At 43.5% G+C, this 17,994-nt stretch overlaps 1 protein-coding gene across 1 annotated transcript in view; it reads right to left on the bottom strand.

Annotated features, from left to right (window-relative positions):
* Positions 1–17,546, bottom strand: part of LOC120882335 (ATP-binding cassette sub-family A member 17-like) — a 76,951-nt gene extending 59,405 nt beyond the window's left edge. Inside the window, exons 1-8 of the mRNA XM_040266314.1 lie at positions 17,528–17,546; positions 17,228–17,355; positions 15,313–15,475; positions 13,428–13,687; positions 10,802–10,924; positions 9,774–9,891; positions 6,715–6,888; positions 253–425 (exon numbers count right to left, since the gene is read on the bottom strand). Of these exons, the coding sequence (XP_040122248.1) occupies positions 253–425; positions 6,715–6,888; positions 9,774–9,891; positions 10,802–10,924; positions 13,428–13,687; positions 15,313–15,475; positions 17,228–17,355; positions 17,528–17,546 (1,158 nt within the window). The remainder of the gene's footprint in view (positions 1–252; positions 426–6,714; positions 6,889–9,773; positions 9,892–10,801; positions 10,925–13,427; positions 13,688–15,312; positions 15,476–17,227; positions 17,356–17,527) is intronic.
* Between the last annotated feature and the right edge of the window lie 448 nt (positions 17,547–17,994).

Below are 17,994 nucleotides of genomic sequence, written 5' to 3'. Positions count from 1 at the left end.
CACCACACTCTTAAGGGGCCTCTGCACAGGGAATTAGCAGTGGGGCAAGAGTCAGAGAGACTGAGACTCATTAATCATGCTCCTTTGGCAACCATAAGTTGACAGGTTTGGGGTGAATCCAGACTGGAGAACCCCACTTAGATTTCTCAGAGTTTGAAGGTGCAACCAATATCACCAAGAGGGATAGGAACATTGATGACAAGCTATAAAAATCCTGGTGTCAATCTATAAAACAGCAGCATCAGTACTCACCGTGAGAAAGAAGTACCAGGGCTTGGGTGTACCATACTCTCCTGGGAAGATGGCCTCCACATACCAGGCCACCAAGCCATATATGAGAGAGTCCAGCAGCAGCAGCAGCAGCACCTGAGTGAAGTTAAACTCTCCTCCTATATGGCCCATGTTCCTCCACTGGACGCCTGTGCCTGTCAAAAGGGAGAACAGTCACCACAGCAGAGACAGAGAAAAGTTACCAGAGTTTTTCAATCAAACAGTAGAGACCAGGCCAATGAGAAGACTGGACTATTCATCTCTGGAGTATTAAGAGACAAAAACAAGGCAAGGAGTATTAAGAGACAAAAACAAGGAAAAGCTAACTGTTAGTTTCTTTTGAGATAAAACTTTTTTTTTTTTCTTTTGGCCACACCACACAGCTTGCAGGATCTTAGTCGCCTAACTAGGGATTGAACTAGGGCTCAGCAGAGAAAATGTACAGTCCTATCCACTAGGCCACCAGGGAATTCCCAATACAACATTTTTCTTATTGCCAAAATGGTCCCTTCCTACTCCTCCTGACCTGCTCCACTTGGGTTAATTCTTACTTTGTAGGTCAGCACAGGTATCTCCTTCCCCAGCAAGCACACATCCTCTCCTGGGATTACCTGCCTAACCCATGTGCATCTGGGTCCCCTGTGCAAGCTGTGAGCACTTCAGGCTCTACTCTGCAGTGGAAATCTGCTCACCTACTGCCACCCCAGCTTGGGGCCAAGGACTGTCAGATTACCTCAGTTTCTCCAGTCTCTGACCCAGGGCCTCACATGCAGCAGGTGCTCAGTACACATATGCTCCATGAAGAAAGGAAGGTGCTGAGAAAGGGCCTGGGACCGATTCCTGGGTGTGAATAAAGGCAGGTATCCTTCGTGATGCCAACGGTCTCATCTGAATGCAACTTGACTGTGCTTCTCATGTAAAGCATCCAAGATACCTGCACCTGCTGCCATACAGCAGGACTGAGGAGGTGGTAACTAACACCACCATAGCAGATAAATCAAGGACTGGTGAGCAGATGGACGGGCTAGAATGGTGCTCACTAGTCACCTGGAGATGTGGCTCTGATTGTATGTCTGGGTGGGTCTTGGAGTCTGTGTTTCCAACAGGTTCTCCCAGGGCTCTGATGCTGCTGGTACCCAGGCCACGCTGTGAGGACCAGTATCAGGAGACCTCAGAGGCCCTTCCTGAGATGACATTCCCTGACTTGTGTCTGCCTCTGTGCCAGTCAAGAGCTGTGCCTCTCATGGTGGCTTACAGGCAGGTCTTGCAACCCTCAGCCGCCGTAAACAGTCAGGGCACTCAGTTCATGAAGGGCAGGTGCATCCTTCTTCAGTGCAAGTCCACAGTGTCCCAAGGAAAGGAAGAATTGAGGCTCCTTCCCCACCTCAGCAGACATTTAATTGCCACTTTATTTATTTATCAGGAATATACATTTCAAGTACAAAAAAATGGAGTTTAACAAGCAATTACAAAGGAATTACCCTTGTGCAGCTACCACCTAACTCAATCACCCCCCAAACCCCAGATATACACAACCCCATTACAACTTCACCGCCATCTTTGTTTGTAGGCAGCATCTAGTTGGGTTTTGCATTTTAATCTAAACAGTCTCTTTTTACTTGGCATTCATATTTACTGTGATTATTGACTGTCTGGATTAAAATCTACCACTTTGCCAGCTCTTTTCTATTTGGTCCAAATTTTTATTTCTTTTTTTTTGCTTTTTCTTGCATTAATAGGAATTTTTATGATTCCATTTTAGTTCCACTATTATTATTTATACCTCTAAATTTTGTTTTTCAGTTTTGTTCTAGGGTGTAAAGGGACTTCCCTGATGGCTCAGATGTAAGGAATCCGCCTGCAATGCAGGAAACCCAGGTTCAATCCCTGAGTTGGGAAGATTCCCCTGGAGAAGGGAATAGCTACTCACTCCACGATTCTTGCCTGGAGAATTCTACGGACAGAGAAGCCTGGAAGGCTAAATACAGTCCATGGGGTCGCAGAGAGTCGGACATAACCAAGTGACTAACAACACACCAGGGTGTAAAGTCCTCTTTAGAGTCTATATTCAATATTACTTGAAGATACTTCATGTGCAGTGTGAGGAACTTACAACAGTTTTCCAGTTCCCAGTGCTTCCCTCCCACCCTTTGCTACTGTTGTCATGCGTTTTATTGTCACGCGAGTTATTAGCACTTACACTGCTCCCATTTTTGCTTTAGACAGTCAGTTCTCTTTTAGACCCAAAAAAACTCCACAAAAGACATTTATTCTATTTTCCATTTTTAGTGTTCTTTATTTTTTTGTGTAGATCCAAGCTCCTGTCTGATATATTGTTTTTGCTCAAGGAACTCAACATTTCTTGTAATGTCTCCTAGCAATCAATTCTGTCACTTTTGTTTATTTGTAAGTCATCCCTGACTTTCTCCTGGATATAGAATTCTGGGTTGACAGGAGTTTTCTTTAGCACCTTGAACACATCACTTTATTTCCTTCTAGCTTGTTTATGTTTGCTACTGCTAAGTCGCTTCAGTCGTGTCCGACTCTGTGCGACCCCATAGACGGCAGCCACCAGGCTCCCCCGTCCCTGGGATTCTCCAGGCAAGAACACTGGAGTGGGTTGCCATTTCCTTCTCCAATGCAGGAAAGTGAAAAGTGAAAGTGAAGTTGCTCAGTCATGTCCGACTCTTCGTGACCCCATGGACTGCAGCCTACCAGGCTCCTCTGCCCATGGGGTTTTCCAGGCAAGAGTACTGGAGTGGGTTGCCATTTCCTTCTCCATAGTTGAATATGCTTTTTTTTGTGAAACACCTATTTTTGCCTGTTTGCTTTTTTATACTACAAAGTACAATTTTTAATTGATTTCATGAGTTCTTTAAATATCCTTTAAATACAAGCCTTTTGCAGGTTAAATGTGTTTCAAGTATCTTTTCCCACTCTGTAGCTTCTTTCATTTTCCTCATGGTGTTCCTCGGTTTCAAGTCATTATTTATCAGTCTTTTCCTGACAACTATTTTTGTGTCTTGTTTAAGAAATCTTTCCTGTTTTAAGAACATGAACATACTCTCTTTTATCATATCCAAAAAACTATAGTTTTTTGACATTGGAAACGATTTCTGTTTATAGTGTGAATTCAAAGTCCAAGTTCAATTTTTTCCATAATGTTCTTCAGTTGCTCCAGGATTGTTTATTAAACCCCACTGCTCTGAAGCATTGTCTCTGATACCTAACAGTGCATTTGTCTGTCTCTTCTATTAGTCTATTTGTCAACTATAATTTTAATTACTATTGCTTTATGATAAATCACAAAATCTGGGAAAGCACGTTTTTCTCTCGTGTTCTTCCTCAAGAGTTCTTGGCTCTTCTTGGTCGTTTATATTCCCATGTAAATCTGAGAATCAGCTCATTGAGTTCTATTAAAAAAAAAAAAAACTGCTGGAGTTTGGACCGGGCAGGAGTCAGATGTTACTTGTTCGCACAATTCATATGATTATGCTTGAGAGTGAGGTGCTGCTGAAAGGAGTTTGGCAAATTCCCCTGCCCCTGTGTCTCTCTGATCCTGACTGTTCTCTGACTTCTCAGTCTCCTTTGCAGTAGAAGAGGCCATGTGACACAATGCCTCTCCCCACACTACTTCCTCTTGACTTAACCAAGCTTTTGATTATTCTATTTTCTATTAAGTTTGAAAGTTTTACACTGTTTCTAGCCTTTTGCTGGTGAGCTCAGTAATCAATTACCAGATCTACTCTGCTGCAAAGTCTAAAATTAATCAACATCTTTACTCTCCTTCCAGAAACTATTTATCCCCATTGACTTCTGACTTTATCGCTTCAAAAATCCTTTTATGTATTCTACCATCTCTTAAAAAAACAAACCATAAAGACATTATCATGATTATTATTTTATGCAATGTATAGGGATTTCCCTGGTGGTCCAGTGGTTAAGACTCCATGTTCCCAATGTAGGGGGCATGGGTTCCATCCCCAGTCAGGGAACTAGGTCCCACATGCCTTAACTAAGACTCTGCATATCCAAAAAAAAATTTTAAGAGGTAATGCATTAATACAATGATATCTTTGTTTTGTTTCTCAATTGGTTCAGAAATTAAGGAGGAGGGAAAGGCATTATTTACTGGGCTTCTTAAAAATTAAAACTAATCTAGTAAATTAGTTTACTAATACAAAAACTGTGGTTTTTCTAGTAGTCACGTATGGGTATGAGAGTTGGACTATAAAGAAAGCTGAGCACTGAAGAATTGGAGCTGTGGTGTTGGAGAAGACTCTTGAGAGTCCCTTGGACTGCAAGGAGATCCAACCAGTCCATCCTAAAGGAGACCAGTCCTGAATATTCACTGGAAGGATTGATGCTGAAGCTGAAGCTCCAATACTTGGGCCATGTGATGCAAAGAACTGACTCATTGGAAAAGACCCTGATGCTGGGAAAGATTGAAGGCAGGAGGAGAGGGGGATGACAGAGGATGAGATGACTGGATGGCATCACTGACTCAATGGACATGGGTTTGGGTGGACTCCAGGAGTTGGTGATGGACAGGGAGGCCTGGCGTGCTGCAGCTCGTGGGGTCGCAAAGAGTCGGACACGACTGAGCGACTGAACTGAACTGAACTGAAAAAAAAAAAAGAGGCCAAAATGTTTCTGCCATACAACCATAGGTCTGATTTATGTTGTATTAATATACAGTGATCCCTGCTTCAGATTAGAACTGAAAGCCCTGCACTAGACTTACTGAGAAAATGTAGAGGAATTCCATTTGTTCACTCACTATCAGGTCTGCCATCTGATTTGAATAGATAGGTCAGATGACCAGGAAAACCTAATTCAGTGAAAGCATGAGGACTCTAAGAAATATTATCCTTGGATTTTTAACATTTCATCAATTACACTTTCAGAGAACCCTAAATGTTTATGGTCATATGCATTTGCATTTCCTTCAGCTGTTATGCCAGACAGCACTTGTGGGCTATCCCATGCCTTTCAGGAAAGAACACTGATCATAAATAATCAAGACAGTCTTATCACGGGAATGACTTTAGCACAGGCCCAACCAGTCACTCTGATTCCCTCGGTTTTAACAAATAGACTCCATTAAGCATCTACAGTCATTCACTAATGTGGAAGGAATCAGATACACCATTTAAAATCTACTCTTTCCCCTGTAAGTATTTGTGATTTATGGGATCAACACTGCTTTGTTAAAGAAAATCACTCACCTTCAATAAATTCTGGTCAACTTAACATCTTTTATTAAATTTTAAGTACCCTTAATCCATTTAGCAGAGAAGGCAATGGCAACCCACTCCGGTACTGTTGCCTGGAAAATCCCATGGATGGAGGAGCCTGGTAGGCTGCAGTCCATGGGGTCGCTAAGAGTCGGACACGACTGAGCAACTTCACTTTCACTTTCCACTTTCATGCATTGGAGAAGGAAATGGCAACCCACTCCAGTGTTCTTGCCTGGAGAATCCCAGGGATGGGCGAGCCTGGTGGGCTGCCGTCTATGGGGTCGCACAGAGTTGGACACGACTGAAGCGACTTAGCAGCAGCAGCAGCAACCCATTTAGACCATCCCAACTTAACAAAGAAATCCATTGGTAGGTGATGCCTCTAACCTGGCCTTTGGAGACTATCCCAGGGGCAGTAAAGAGACCCGAAAACTAGACCCAACTTCAACTCCTATCCCTGCTATCTGCTGCAAAACCAGCTGTGTCATTTGGGATGTGGACTCTGGTGATAAAAACTAACACTGAGCAGTGAAGCAACTTGCTAGAGTGCTCAGAGTGGATCATCCTAGCACCACTGAAATGTGAAACAGTTTCACTCAGTAAGTACTGAGACCCCACAGGGCTCAGAGTCCTACATTTAGATTGATATGTTGGCTGCAATCTTCTGCAATGATGTAGGTGTTGTGGAAACTCTTCAAACTTCAGAAACATGAGATAAAGGAAAACTTGGCATTGTACTTTCCACCCCAAAGTGTGTAAGCTGTAAGAGAGCTAGGACATGTCTGATTAAGGTCCCTTAGACTAGCTTGTTGTGAAAGAAGGCCCACCTGGAGGCCTATGAGGATATAATATGGTATCTGCAACAGCACAACATCATCTGTGAAGTTCTGAGGGGTTATTTGAACTTCTAATCATAACTCTATGCATTTTAGATCCATACAATTATATAGGCATATAATTCCCTAAATCATCAGCATGCTCTAGTTTTTCCCCAAAACTACATTGCAAGCTGCACAGTCTAAGCTTTATTCCATATTTCCTAAGTATTCCTTACAGTACCTATCATCGATGTACGTATACTATAAATGCTCTGAACACTGAATAAAATGAACCAGTCATGTTTACTTGGAAATAAACATCAACTTTGCCTGTCAGGAAATGGCAAGACATCAAGGCAGTTTACCTTGAGAAAGGTAAGGCTCACCTCTTGCTTCATATGCAGAGATTAATCGGACTCCCAGTGCCATGGCAACATTGGAGAGGAGGCAAAAGGCAATCTTTTGGAAAAAGCTCCTTTGGGTATATGTGAACGCAAGGTAGAGATAAGGGAGGTAGGTGAAGAAGAAGATGATGCCTCCTGAGGCAGTGGCAACATGAGCTGCAGATTCAGAAGGCAGAAATGAAAAGAGTTTCATCAATAATGCACAAGCAGTCTTTTCAGAAATTTTGATAGAAACCTTTTACACTTGCACTTTCACTATCAAAAAATGAAGAGGATTTGTTGCACTTAAAAAAAAAAGAATACATCTTATGAAAATGCACAAGCATTTAACTTCCTAGAGCTTCCTCTAATAGCGCATTAATAACATCTCCAACAGTAAAAACCGTCTTCTTCAAAGATGAAAGTGAAAGTCACTCAGTCATGTCCGACTCTTTGCAACCCCATGAACTATGTATATGTATCTCCAGGCCAGAATACTGGAGTGGGTAGCCCTTCCCTTCTCCAGGGGATCTTCCTAACCCAGGGATCGAACCCAGGTGTCCCGCATTGCAGGTGGATTCTTTACCAGCTGAGCCACAAGGGAAGCCCAAGAATATTGGAGTGGGTAGCCTATCTCTTCTCCAGGGGATCTTCCTGACCTGGGAATCAAACAGGAGTCTCCTGCGTTGTTGAGTCAGGGAAGCCCAAAGATGAGCAGTAGATTAAACAGCATCTATGGAGCATTGCCTGGCACCATGGCTAGCACTTTATATACAGTATCTTATTTAATCTTCCTAACCTCCCTGTTTTCCAGAGGAGGAAATTTATTTATTTACCCACATTAAATAAATTTGCTCAAGCTCATAGGACTCATAAACAATCGGTCAAGGATTCAAGATTTCCCAGGCCCTGAAGAAAGCTGAGCGCTGAAGAATTGATGCTTTTGAACTGTGGTGTTGGAGAAGACTCTTGAGAGTCCCTTGGACTGCAAGGAGATCCAACCAGTCCATCCTAAAGGAGATCAGTCCTGGGTGTTCTTTGGAAGGAATGATGCTAAAGCTGAAAGTCCAATACTTTGGCCACCTCATGCAAGGAGTTGACTCACTGGAAAAGACTCTGATGCTGGGAGGGATTGGGGGCAGGAGGAGAAGGGGACGACAGAGGATGAGATGGCTGGATGGCATCACCAACTCGATGGACATGAGTCTGAGTGAACTCCGGGAGTTGGTGATGGACAGGGAGGCCTGGCGTGCTGCGATTCATGGGGTCACAGAGTCGAACACTACTGAGCAACTGAACTGAAGCATAGTGGTTTCAGATTTGGAGATAAACCAATCAAATGGAAGTCTGGGAAATGAATATAAAATAAAGGCAAACATTTGCGTTCTAGGAAATTAAGAGAACAAAGATCGAAAATGTAAGGATTGCATACATAACAGAAAGAACCACCGTTAAGGCATCAGGCAGCCCTTCACTGAACCCAACCACATGAATGATGGCTGACTCTGGGTCTCCTCTAGCTTCTCTGAATTTGCTTCTTTTGTAAAGGCTGATAATAATTGCTAACATGTTATAAGTGCTATCATTTTCCAGAGAAATGGATATGGCATCTTTGGATCTGCTCAAGGTCAGGATAAACACTGAGATGCAAATGCAGTGCTCTGAGGCCAGAACAAGAGCTTCTGATATGTAACAAGTAAATCTAGTTGTTGGTCTACTTGATATATAGTAGTGTGCATCTGTTAATCCCATACTCCCAATTTATTCTCTCCCTTTTCCCTTTGCTATCAAGTTTGTTTTCTATGTCTGTGAGTCTGTTTCTGTTTTGTAAATAAGTTCGTTGGTTTTTTTTTTTCAGATTCCACATGTAAGTAATATCATATGATATTTGCCTTGCTCTGTCTGACTTACTTCACTTAGCATGATAATCCCTAGGTCTATCCATGTTGCTCCAAATGGCATTATTTCATTCTTTTTTATGGCTAATATTCCATTCTCTATATACCACATCTTCTTTATTCCTTCATCTGCTGACAGACACTAATGTTGCTTTCATGTCTTCACCATTGCAAATAATGTTGCTATGAACACTGGGGCGCATGTATGTTTTTGAATTAAAGTTTTTCTCTTTTGCAGATATATGACCAGGAGTGGGACTGCTGGATCATATGGTAATTTTTTTAACTTTTATTTATTTATTTTTGGCTGCACTGGGTCTTCATTGCTGTGAGCAGGCTTTTCTCTAGTTGTGGTGACCCAGGGCTACTCTCTAGCTGCGGTGCACAGACTTCTTGTTGTGTGGGCTTCTCTACGTGCAGAGTATGGGCTTTAAGGTGAGCTTCAGTAGTTGTGGTGCACAGGCTCAGCTGTCCCATGGCATGGTGGATCTTCCTGGGAAACTGGAAGGTCCAGGAAGATCTGAACCAGAGATCGAACCCATGTCCCCTGCATTGGCAGGAGGATTTTTATCCACTGAACCACCAGGGAATTCCCCAAGTTCTCTTAAACCCTCTTTTTTTGTGTCACCAGCTGCCAGGCCTGTCCTCCATTAGTGTTTCTATCTGCACCTCTCTAGGTTGACCCATAACTCAATTTTTCTGTACTCTTTGGCATCACTTCTTATTATTTTTGCCTTTCATGATTCATCTATTCTACCTATCATTTTAGAGGTAACACCCCTCCTGACAGAACCAAATTCCCAGGAGTTCCTCTTTTATTATGGCGTCTTACTATTGTTATGCCACAACTTCACAATCGGGACCTGGAAAATTATCTGCCCTGGATGTCTTACCCCTTCTTTCCTTCCAAACTGTGATTTATCATTTCCATCTATTTTGAAATAACATTTAGAAGCCCAGAGAAGCATAAAGGTATACATATATGGAGATAATTTCACATGTCTTTCATGGTGAATGGAATTATTCCATTGTTAAAGTAACCATACAAGTGAAAATTGACTCTGAAGGAATAATAATTAATGCCATAGGTAATGGAAACAGCAATGCTACCAAGAAAAGAAGTTATAAACACACTCCCTGACAGAAAATTGTATCAGGACTCACCTTTTTGGAAGAAAGTGCTGATCATGAATGCAAAGAAAATTGTGGCAATTGCAAAACACATTAGAAACACAAATATCAAACTAGGGTCACTGTTTCCGAACACTGCTGCCTCGTCAAACTACAAAAGAATCACAGGTACACATAATTATTATGTGGAAAGAATGAAGAAAAGGCGTAAAAGACCCTAAAACAATGTGTACATTTTAAAAAACCAGGACTATCTTAAACAAAACAATATATATATAGGTTTTTAAGGCAGACCTTTAATCCAGCTTCCATTACCATTTACAAATCATGCTCTGTGTGTATACCTTTTTTAAGGAAAGCATAAGTTTGAATTCAGTTTCTGGCCCAATGTGAATGTTCTTTTTGCTTTAATAAGAGAGTTTATCCTATTTACCATTATAACTACTACAAATAATTTTAGTATTCCTTTTGATATTTTATATCTCCTCTTTTTATTGTTTTCAGGCAATTTTCTTTGTTTATATATTTTGCTATATAGTCTGAGTTTTCCTGCCTTTCTACATTCAAAATGCCCCAATTTTGGTAATTTAGAAGGCAAATTTTCATGTATCCATATATTATAATTTAGTTATTAAACACAAGTTAGTGAATTGGAACACAAAATTCCATTGACAGCATAAAAGGAAAAATTAACATGATACCTGGGCATAAAAGAACATTCTTAACTTTTACAATAGCTATTTTCAATTATTTACAGAGCACAAAATTTGCTATGTTTCAAAGTTTATAACTCAACTTTCCTAATGAACTAATCACATTCAGGCCCACTACTTGAAGACTGGAGAAGTGGAGGGAGGGCAAAGCTCTCCCAGATCATAAATTCCAATGCTTCCTCTGCCAAAGGCTTAGCAAATACCACCACATGTCAACCTGAGGTTTTTAAAATGTTCATCAGTTACTGTGTTTTCACCATCTCTTGAATCTCACCACCACCACCCACACCACACCATACTTTCCCCCCATTATCTTCAGAGCTTAGCACATCCTGAAAGACAAGAGACATGTACCTCTATGCAGAACAGAATGGTCATGAAAGAAACCACAATGGAGGCAGAAATGAAGAACACGATGAACCAAGCCACCCAGTGTTGCCAGCTGTGCAGCCCCATCATGCACATATACTCCTAGAAAGAGCGGAAGAACCAGGCGTTACAGGGTCTTCAGGCTCAGTCTGAACTGGTCTGGTTTAGCTGTCTGTTACTGAAGCCTGAGCAGTCTGGAATAAAGGGTCCCATGTGTGTCCTGGGAAGAGGCAGATCATGGATGTGATGGGGACTGAGTTGCAAAGAGATCAACAAACCAGACAGTGGAGTTTCTCTGGTAGAGACAGACCTTGGGTTAAAATTATTCTTCTTTGGCTATGGTTAGTAAACTGCTGGTTCATTTATTGAACACTGACTATCCGTGAATGGCTCCTATGGCCCTGAGGATAGAATCTAAGCTCCTCGGCATCCTGTGCTCTGATCACAGAAAATCTTCCCATAATTCACGAAACACATCTCAACCTCTGTCTTTTTTGTTTGCTTTGCCTCTCACACATGTTGCTCTGACTCTTTCTTCTCTCATTCTCTCTTTACCTATTGAAATCTTGCTTGATTTTCAAAACCTAGTTCAAGTGTTACCTGCTCTGTGAAGCCTTCTCTGCTCAGCTCCGCCCTCGCCCCATACAGCCATCACATCCACACATCCCATTACCCAAGCACTGGGGGCTCCTTTGTAACATGTGACCTTACTACCATGAATCACCCGAGGAAAAGGACAGTGTCGTTTATACCTGTAATTCATATGCATATGTCTAGCGAACACAGGTGAAAAAATGTCTGGTTGGTGAATAAAAGCAAAGCTCTATGCTGGGTACCATGCAGAAAAAATACCACAGGCAGAGCAACTGCATTCCAAAAGTTCACAGTCTCGTACTGGAGATAAATATGTGGTAATAACCCTGTATACTCCATGCCCTAAGTACAGAAACAGAGTTTTTATCTTTTATAAAGATCAGAAGAGGTAGTAGGTCAATGAATCAAAAACGAGATGGTTAAAGCAGGGAATCACAAAAATGACATACACATGATTTAAAACTTCATCTTTACCTAAACATGTAATGTGTGCCAGTACTGCGATGTCAGAACACGAACTCTTCTTCTGAAGTGTGTGCTACTCACTGAAGCACTGGAGCTCATGTGATTGTGCTGGGTCTTCACCGGGGTGCAGGCTTCTAGCTAGCTGTGGCGAGCTAGGGCTGCTCTTCATTGTGGTCCCCGGGCTTCTCACTGCGGTGGCTTCTCTTGCTGTGGAGCATGGGCTCAAGGAACCACAGGCTTCACGAGCTTGCAACACACAGGCTCAGTAACTGCAGCTCGCGGGCCCTAGCACGTGCGCTCAGTAGTTGTGGCACACAGGCTGAGCTGCTCCACAGCATGTGGGATCTTCCAGGCCCAGGGATGGAACCTGTGTCTCCTGCACTGGCAGGTGGATTTTGTACCACTGAGACACCAAAGGCCTTCTGATTTCTTATTTAACATTACATCTTCTGTTGTATGTGCTTTTGTGTGTGTGTGTGATTTCGTTTTCTATCTTTTGGTATATGGACTATATTTTCTTTCTTTTTATTTTCTCCAGGGTTTTAAGAATTAAATGTCCTACTTTTCAACACTATTTGGTGTTTACTTTTAAGCTTTTCAGAAGTGTTCTTTATTCTTGTCTAGAGAACAAACACACAACCAAGTCAATGATCTGGGTGAAAATACTCGATGCCCACCCTCCTCCCTCCACCAATCTGTTGTTGGAATGACTTAATAGGAAAGAGAAAACTCCCTCCCTGAGCTGGCAATGAAAAAGGGCTTCCAACAGCATACCAGAAGCTTCTGGCTTCCGTGGAGCTTTTCAGTCCATGCAGAGCCAAGTGGAGAGGCCTGCCATCAGGCCCTGTCTCACCAGCACCCGTCGCAGTGGGTTAATAACCCTACCTTCCACCACGGCTGATTAAGCAGGAAACGCCCCACCCCCACGGCCTCCCACAGCAGACTGATCACATGAGACGGCAGAGCAAACGAGACATCACTGGTGAGGCCAAGCATGGCTCACGGAGCCACTGGCCACCTATTTTACTACATAAGAATCAACAAAAAGAGAAGAAGGCAGACAGACTGAGAAGAGATTTTCTTAAAGAGCAAAAAGTGAGGAGAGAAGTAACAAGAGAGATTAAGTAAGGAACAGAGGAGGGCAGAAAGATCTACCCTATCTTAAGTTGTGGCTTCTAGAGAATGCTCCCTGTCTACCCTGCCATAAAATAAGACTGAGTTAATTTTGGATGATTATTCCTCTCATTTGTCAGTTAGTCAGTTCACAAACATTTTCACACACCTATCGTGTGTGAGGCAGTGTGCTGGCAAGTCAGGAACCTAGGACAGACACTCCCCTTCTGAAAGTAAGAGTTCACCTAATAACATGAGCTAATCTGCAAGCCGGTTAAAATGGTGAAAGTACATCCAAGTTCCAACTCACTTCAAAGGCTGCTCTCATACCTAAAGCCACCTCTCACCTGCCCTGACCACCCTCCTACCCTGGCCATTGTTTATTAGCAATTCCCACACATTCCTGGCCACCTGTCTGTTTTGACAGAATTACCTTCAGCTTTCTCTCCTTCTCCAGTACGATGGAATTGATGGTGATGAGCTCAATGCAGATGAAGCTGAGCATAAGGAACAGAGGGAACTCATTCTGAAGGACGAGGAGGAAGATGTCCCGGACATATGCACCATGTGGGAATCTCTTCAGAAGCACACTGAGGCTCTCAAACAGCCCGGTCGTCTCAGTGGGAGCGTGGTGCCGCATGATGGCTCTATCTGTCGCGTGCTGCATGGCCAGGAAGCCTTCTTGGTAGTACCCTACATGAAAAAACAGGGGATACAAGCACACGAGATTAAGAACAAAGATGCAAAACAACTGATAATCAGATGGGTGATGGCTAGCCATTCACATACAGTCAGGAATAGAAAAGTCCCTGCTATAGCCAAGGTGCTACGATATAGACGAAAAAGTCACAGTGGGACTCATGTGGCTGAGGGAAGGTGTCTTTTATCAGAAATGGGATAAAGAGGAGTTCTGGGCAGACAAATGAGGGATACCCAACACAACCATCCTCGGGGCAGGGGGCCATCTCCTCCCCTGAGTCCTCAGGCTCGGGGGAGGGTGCCCACTCTGCAGTTGTGCTCTCCACCACACAGGAAGAGTCAAATTCAAAGAACTTGGAAGACGCAGCCCCTCTCAACTGCTGTGACCTGTCCCTGAACTGTCCCTGCTGTACTCCAAGGGTTATGGTCACTGAATTTTGCTGCCAAACCTCAAAACCAGTCTTCACCATAAACAACCCTTGTTTCAATACAGCATAGCTAGCGTGCCAAGGTCAGCTTTTGGGAACAATACATAAACCGAAAGGCAAAGATCCCTGGTCCTGGAGTTTTCTAAGAAATAATGGCCCACGTCCAAGCAAGGGTCTCCAGCCCTCCATACTGGCAGAGCCGAGCAGGGTATGCCAGCATTAGGGTAGAGAGGACTGAAGTCTTCTGGTGGCCGAGACCTAGGGAGGCCTCCAGATGTGTCAGGATGAAAAGGGCAGAAACAAATTGTTAATGATAAAAGTCTGGGAACTGTTACATATCCATGATTGCAAGCAGGAGAACTGCCACAGAACTGCTGACAGCCTTTCTAGAATCACATGGAACTATAAACCCTGGGACTTGGATTCCCACTTGGGGGGCTTGCAAGCCCAAGGCTTCAGGTCAATAGTGTGGCCACTCTACAAGGTGCTGCAGACTGGCGACTTAGTTTTCTAGGAGCAGTTCATCCCCGAGGGCCCAGAGAGGACAGTCACCCTAAACCCCTCATGAAGACAGAGACCAAAACACAACAGGGGCTTGGAGGGCGCGAGTCCCAGAGAGGCCTGGTCCATGCGCTCCAGGCAGGAGGCCAGTGCTTACTGTGGAGGAAACAGGAGGCACGAGTCTCCACGCCGCCCCACTGTTTTCCCTCAGTGCAGGGAGCTAACGGCAAGCATACACTGTTATAAGCGGGAACATAGAGAAAGCGCTCATTCTTTAAAAATGCTGTCATTCTTCTCAAACAATTCAGTATCATTACAAAACAATTAGCAGCTAAACTGCTGGACTAACTTACTCTAGAATGTAAGCATTTTACTAAATGCCACATTCCTTTTTTTAATGTTAATTTATTTGGCTGAACTGGGTCTTAATCGTGGCATGTGGGATCTTTAGCTGTGGCATGTGGGATCTAGCTCCCTGACTAGGGATCGAACCCAGGCCCCCCACATTAGGAACACAGTCTTAGCCACTGGACCACCAGGGTAGTTCCCTGAATGCCACATTTCTAAATGCACCACTTCAGCCTCTTCTGAAATGTTAGTTTAGCAAGTGTTCAGACACAAAAACAACACAAATGGCATCATTAAGACTGGATGAAACCAGCTCATGACGATGCACAGAGGCTTCCTCACCTGGAGCTCCCCCTTCAGAAACTCCATAGTCTCGGGGCTCTTGGCTTAGGTTCGGAGGATAAAGAAAGGATGTGAGCCAGCCCTGCATGTCATCTTGTTGGAGGATTAACCTCAAGGATAAATAATTCCTCTGAAAGAAACTGAAGCGCAAGTAGTACTTAACCTATGAAGAACAGAGAGAAAACAAATGCAGTCATGAGATCGAGGAACTCAGAAATAGAACAGGACACAGCAAGGGTGTGCCTGACATTAGCTGTGACAGGAGGAAGGGCACCCGCGCTGGTAGACATCCTCTGGGAGCACACACGGACATGTCTTCCCTGCATCCTTCTGTGACCAGCCTAAGAAACAAGAGGGGTCACAACTCCCGTCAGGAAAGCAGTGCTGCACAAAGGCTCTGAGTGCAGGCTCTGGAGCCAGACCACCGGGATCCAAACCCCCATCTCCTAATGAGCAGCCATGGCAATCTGGGCAAGTTACCTAACGTTGCCTAGGTTTCCTCATCAGTAAAACAGGAATGATGTTAACAGTACCTACCTCCAAGGTGCTGTGGGATCAAGTAAGACGGTCCCTGGGATGGGCTTGGCATTTGTAAGTGTCTAACATCCTGCACCAGTTCTAACAACTGATCGTTAGATAAACTGTACCAGTTCCAGTTCAGTCGCTTAGACAGGTCCGACTCTTTGCGACTCCATGAATCACAGCACACCAGGCCTCCCTGTCCATCACAACTCCCAGAGCCCACCCAAACTCATGTCCATTGAGTCAGTGATGCCATCCATCTATCTCATCCTCTGTCATCCCCTTCTCCTCCTGCCCTCAATCTTTCCCAGCATCAGAGTCTTTTCAAATGAGTCAGCTCTCCTTTGCACCAGGTGGCCAAAGTATTGGAGTTTCAGCTTCAGCATCAGTCCTTCCAATGAACACCCAGGACTGATCTCCTTTAGGATGGACTGGTTGGATCTCCTTGCAGTCCAAGGGACTCTCAAGAGTCTTCTCCAACACCACAGTTCAAAAGCATCAATTCTTTGGCACTCAGCTTTCTTCACAGTCCAACTCTCACATCCATACATGACCACTGGAAAAACCATAGTCTTGACTAAATGGGCCTTTGCTGACAAAGTAATGTCTCTGCTTTTCAATATGCTGTCTAGGTTGGCCATAGCTTTCCTTCTAAGAAGTAACCATCTTTTAATTTCATGGCTGCAATCACCATCTGCAGTGATTTTGGAGCCCAGAAATATAAAGTCAGCCACTGTTCCACTTTTTCCCCATCTATTTACCACAGCAGAGCACAAAAGCTATACATCAGTGGTTTTCCCATCCTAAAGCAGAAATCAAATATTCTGATATTTAAAACATTGCCTTTTCTTTAAATGAACAGATCCACCATATCTGAAGTCCATGGGATTAGTAATAATGACAATGACTATTCCTTCTGGAAAATGCCTCTGCTCCAGGCCCCATTCTAAGCACCTTATAGGCATAAAACTCGCTTAATCCTCACACTAGTTCTATGAGCTAGGAGCTACTATTAATTCCATTACACTGATAGAGAAACTAAGGCCCAAGAATGACAGTGACTGTCCCAAGGTTACACAGGAGGAAGAACAGAACTGGGACTCCAGTCTATGGGGTTGGGCACTGAGGCTCCCTTCTGTAGCCCAGTGGCTGAAAATATGCCATCCTGTACCCTCAGGACACAGGCTCGCTCCAAAATGTCTCTCTTTTGAAGAACAAGAAAACAGGATGTAAGATATGAAATCAGGAGTATTGTCTGATCTCCTCTGGATATAAGACAGCCAGCCACCAGTCAACAAAGCTGATGAGGCATGGCTCAGTAATAAGATTGCTTACTGAATTCACGTTGAAGGCAGGCATAATGAGAAGACTGTGACGGAAGAGATGCTCTTACCTCAAGTGGCAAGGGTTCCGTGCTGTCATTGAAGTTATGATAAAAAACAATCCCAGTCAATACGTAAAAAGCTTTGGGATCTTGAATTATATACTTTTCAAACAAAGGTACTGAAGGGTAGCCTAGAACTACAAAGAGAAAAATCCAGTTAGTGAGTGGTTGGCAGGGGAATGAGGATGGGGGTGTTAAATGCTGCCCAACTACCCCCTTCTACCCCAAAAGATACGGACTTCCATCTCCTCGGCTGGCAAATGTCACTCACTCACTCCTTCATCCTGCAAACGAATGTGCACATCCTACATAAGACACCCAGAACCATCATGGGCAGTGGGAATGCATAATCAATGATAACAGCTAAACCTCTGTAGGGTCTCAAAGCTCTTGCATATTTGAGTTCTTCTAGGCTGACTCACTGGAAAAAGACACTGATGCTGGGAAAGATTGAGGGCAAGAGAAGGGACAACAGAGAATGAGACGGTTGGATAGTGTCACCAACTTGATGGACGTGAGTCTGAGCAAACTCCAGGAGATGGTGAAGGACAGGGAGGCCCGATGTGCTGTAGTCCATGGGGTCGCAAAGACTCGGACAAAACTCAGTGACTGAACAACAACAAAGCTGCACTTGGGACTGACATAGATGCAACACAATTCTTTTTCAAGTTAATGAGAATTATCACTGCATTTCCAGCTTCTCTTCATGGTTCTAAAAACCAAAAGTGGAAACAAAATCATCAAGAAGTATAGCTGCTCTGATGAATTAAGTTTTA

The sequence above is a fragment of the Oryx dammah genome, unplaced genomic scaffold (genome assembly GCF_014754425.2).
Source record: "Oryx dammah isolate SB20612 unplaced genomic scaffold, SCBI_Odam_1.1 HiC_scaffold_2, whole genome shotgun sequence".
Classification (NCBI taxonomy): domain Eukaryota; kingdom Metazoa; phylum Chordata; class Mammalia; order Artiodactyla; family Bovidae; genus Oryx; species Oryx dammah.
This window is presented reverse-complemented; position numbering and strand designations above follow the sequence as displayed.